Source organism: Habropoda laboriosa, unplaced genomic scaffold, assembly GCF_001263275.1.
Source record: "Habropoda laboriosa isolate 0110345459 unplaced genomic scaffold, ASM126327v1 scaffold67, whole genome shotgun sequence".
NCBI classification, from domain to species: domain Eukaryota; kingdom Metazoa; phylum Arthropoda; class Insecta; order Hymenoptera; family Apidae; genus Habropoda; species Habropoda laboriosa.
In genome coordinates, this window is record NW_017100242.1 from 4,866,896 (window position 1) to 4,870,086 (window position 3,191).

The window sequence follows — 3,191 nt, forward strand, 5'->3', positions numbered from 1 at the left end:
ACACATTTCTCTAGTGATATCCTCGTGATCACTATTATATTTAATTGATACTTATAATCAATTTTCGATTGTTTTAACATTTATTATAACGCAGATAGTAAAATAAAGTTTACAGTTTATTTTCAACTACTCTCATTATCGAATAATTCTTCTTGTCAAAAAACAATTTATATGGTTGTTTATAATTATTGGAAGTCTTAAATAAAATTATTGTATGCTTTAACTTAATAATGTGAAACACTTATTCTTTAAATAATATTCCATTATAAAATTAAATCAACTAAGTTCGGATATCGTTAAGAAAGCGTAATAATCGAAAAAATCAAAAAAATCTCGTAATTTAGACTAACATAAATATATATATTATACAATTAGAAGTATAGAATTCTATACTTCGTGTACGAGTATATGTATAATATCCTATCCCATCATAATTCGTAATTTCGTAGTTACGTTTAGTTCTAATTCCAACCACTACATTGTTGTAATCTTATTCTATACTGAATCGGTAACGTTGGAAGCGACACGAAAATGGTAAAAGTCTTCTTGACCCCAGCGTCGCGGACACAATGTCCCATAAAATGTTAGGTCTATCTTGTACGTCGTCTGTGCCTATATCTTGTCTCTGACTGCACCTCGCCTGTGCATATATCATTCAGTTTTACCATCAATAGAGGAATAGTGTTTTCGCAAAAAAGCTTTTTGCATTGTCGTTAGATGGCAGAAGCAAACTGTAACATTTTACGATGTATCGATTGTCGATGTTCATTTCAATATCTTTTTTAAAAAGGCACAAACTGCGTAAATTATCGTAATATTAATCATTTTGTGAATTTAAACTTTTAAAGTGTGTGTGATTTATCTGATTTCTCGATGATTGTGCGCTGAATTCATGAGTTAATCGTAAATTTTACGACACAAAACTGTCTCGTTTGACATTACGCTCGAGATGGTTCGATAGTATCGAGGTTTTTTTGGCAGGTCGAAAGAAAGATGTCCCTCGATGGTAGATTAGAATGTTATTAGTCATTCGGTGTCGTGTTTATAAGTAAATATCAGCTGGATGCGTAGAGAAAATATAACGTGATTCCGTGACAGCGCGTAACGGACGTAACTGTCGAACATACACCATTTAAATAATTTAATTCGGCGAAAATGGGCCTTTTCCAGACTTCTTCGCCTTTCGATGCTGACGTCGGTGAGTGGTAGACTTCTCTTTAGCCTTAATTCATTTAGAACGATCGCTCTGTATCGTATTATTCTAATGTCACGAAAAGATCTATCTCTCGATGACAGCTCTCACCCATTATTTTTCCGTGTACACGTTCAATCTGGTGTATTTTTCACACGATATCGAAATTCCACATTTGATGGATGTATTAAGCGGTTGTTGACATTTGACCTCCAATTAAGACACTAGATTTTGCGAATATTTCAACTCTGTTTTTGTATCGCCTCAACAGATTATTCATGTTACATCTATGAAAATATTCATTTATCATGATGAAGAAAATATTCGTGGCATTAAAATCTTGAAACTCCGTGGTTATTAACCGTCTGTTTCTTGGAATTCACTCGTGTACAAAGCCAGATTTCTGTTTAATTGAATGTTGGATACAAGCAATGCATTTTAATATTTATGCTATACGTTAAAAAGTTAACGTTTATTGCAAAAAATGTTAATAAAATTGACATTTAACAATGTCACTATGTAGAGTTGTTAACAAAAGGAAAACAAGTTACTGTAGATATTTATAGTTCATACACTTCAAATATTTAGTAATACTGTTCATTATTTCCTTTAGTTCATAATTTTAAACAAAGGAATTTTATATTATAGTTTTAAAATATCAATTAATGATTTGATATAGAATTTGAATTATATAAATAAAAGTTTTATTATATGATTTTTCTTAATTTGTTGCAATAGAGAAGGCAACCAGTGAGAAGAACATATCTGAAGAATGGGGAAAAATAATGGATATTTGTGACAAAGTAGGATTCTCTACCCAAAATGCTAAGGATTGTTTAAGATCAATTGTTAAGAGATTATGTTCTCCAGATCCACATATTGTTATGCAAGCACTGACAGTTAGTTTACCATTTACTTCATAAATTTTTGTAACTAACATTCAAAATATTAATATTAAATTTCTATTTAGTTGTTAGATGCATGTGTTAGCAATTGTGGAAAAATATTTCACTTGGAGATTGCATCAAGAGAGTTTGAAAATGATCTGAGGAAACTTATTAACCATTCCGAGCCAAAGATTGCTGAGAGAATGAGAGGACTTTTAAAAAAATGGGCTGAAGGTGATTTTAAAACCGATCCTCAGCTAAATTTAATTCCAAGTTTGTTCAACAAACTTAAAAATGAAGGTTATGATTTCACTTCTATATCGGACACGGTAAGTCTTCTTATTTGTGAATTCACTTATAAGATATTTATTTACTGCGAAATGTGTATTATGACTGCATGTATGGTCTCTTATTTAAATAGTAGCAAGATAAGGCTATCATATTGACGTCCTGCTGTGTTTTTCCTGCAATCATTCATCAAGTGAATAATTATTTCACTGAACCATGTGAAAATATTTATGTAGAGTGTTAGCTTATTTTTTGTAGATTTTTTTTGTCAAGATATATGAACTAATAACTCTTTGTGTTTAATAAATATGTTTTACATTTTTAGCCTAAACGTACAACTGTACTAAATAAAGACCCAAATGTAGTAACAGATTCACAAGAAGAAGAAGATATTGCAAAAGGTATTTTTGAAAGTTTTAAGTAATATATGCCCATCTCTTCTGCAAGAACTATCAAGTTAAATTGATTACTTTTTTTCAGCCATAGAACTTTCACTTAAAGAAAGTAAAGTTCATAGTCAAGCATCTTCTTCGCATAGTTCACCAGCATCCAAGAAAAATACTAGTTTATACCCTAATGTAAGCTCAGCACTTGGTACTTTGAGCAATTCTGAAGGCAGGAAGGTCCGTGCTTTGTATGATTTTGAAGCTGCAGAAGCAAATGAATTAACATTTTTTGCAGGAGAAATAAGTATGATTCATATTCGTTTAAAATTTATTCTTAAGATCTTACATTTTAATTATAATCAAAAACATGTAACAATAATAAATATATGAAGAAATAATAAAATCATTATTATAAATTTAATTTTAGTTAACATTTTG

At 30.3% G+C, this 3,191-nt stretch overlaps 1 protein-coding gene across 1 annotated transcript in view; it reads left to right on the forward strand.

The window, feature by feature from the left end:
• The first annotated feature begins 984 nt into the window (after positions 1-984).
• Positions 985-3,191, forward strand: part of LOC108572007 (signal transducing adapter molecule 1) — a 4,270-nt gene continuing 2,063 nt past the window's right edge. Inside the window, exons 1-5 of the mRNA XM_017934187.1 lie at positions 985-1,198; positions 1,931-2,091; positions 2,163-2,408; positions 2,693-2,768; positions 2,848-3,129. Of these exons, the coding sequence (XP_017789676.1) occupies positions 1,156-1,198; positions 1,931-2,091; positions 2,163-2,408; positions 2,693-2,768; positions 2,848-3,129 (808 nt within the window). The 5' untranslated portion in view covers positions 985-1,155. The remainder of the gene's footprint in view (positions 1,199-1,930; positions 2,092-2,162; positions 2,409-2,692; positions 2,769-2,847; positions 3,130-3,191) is intronic.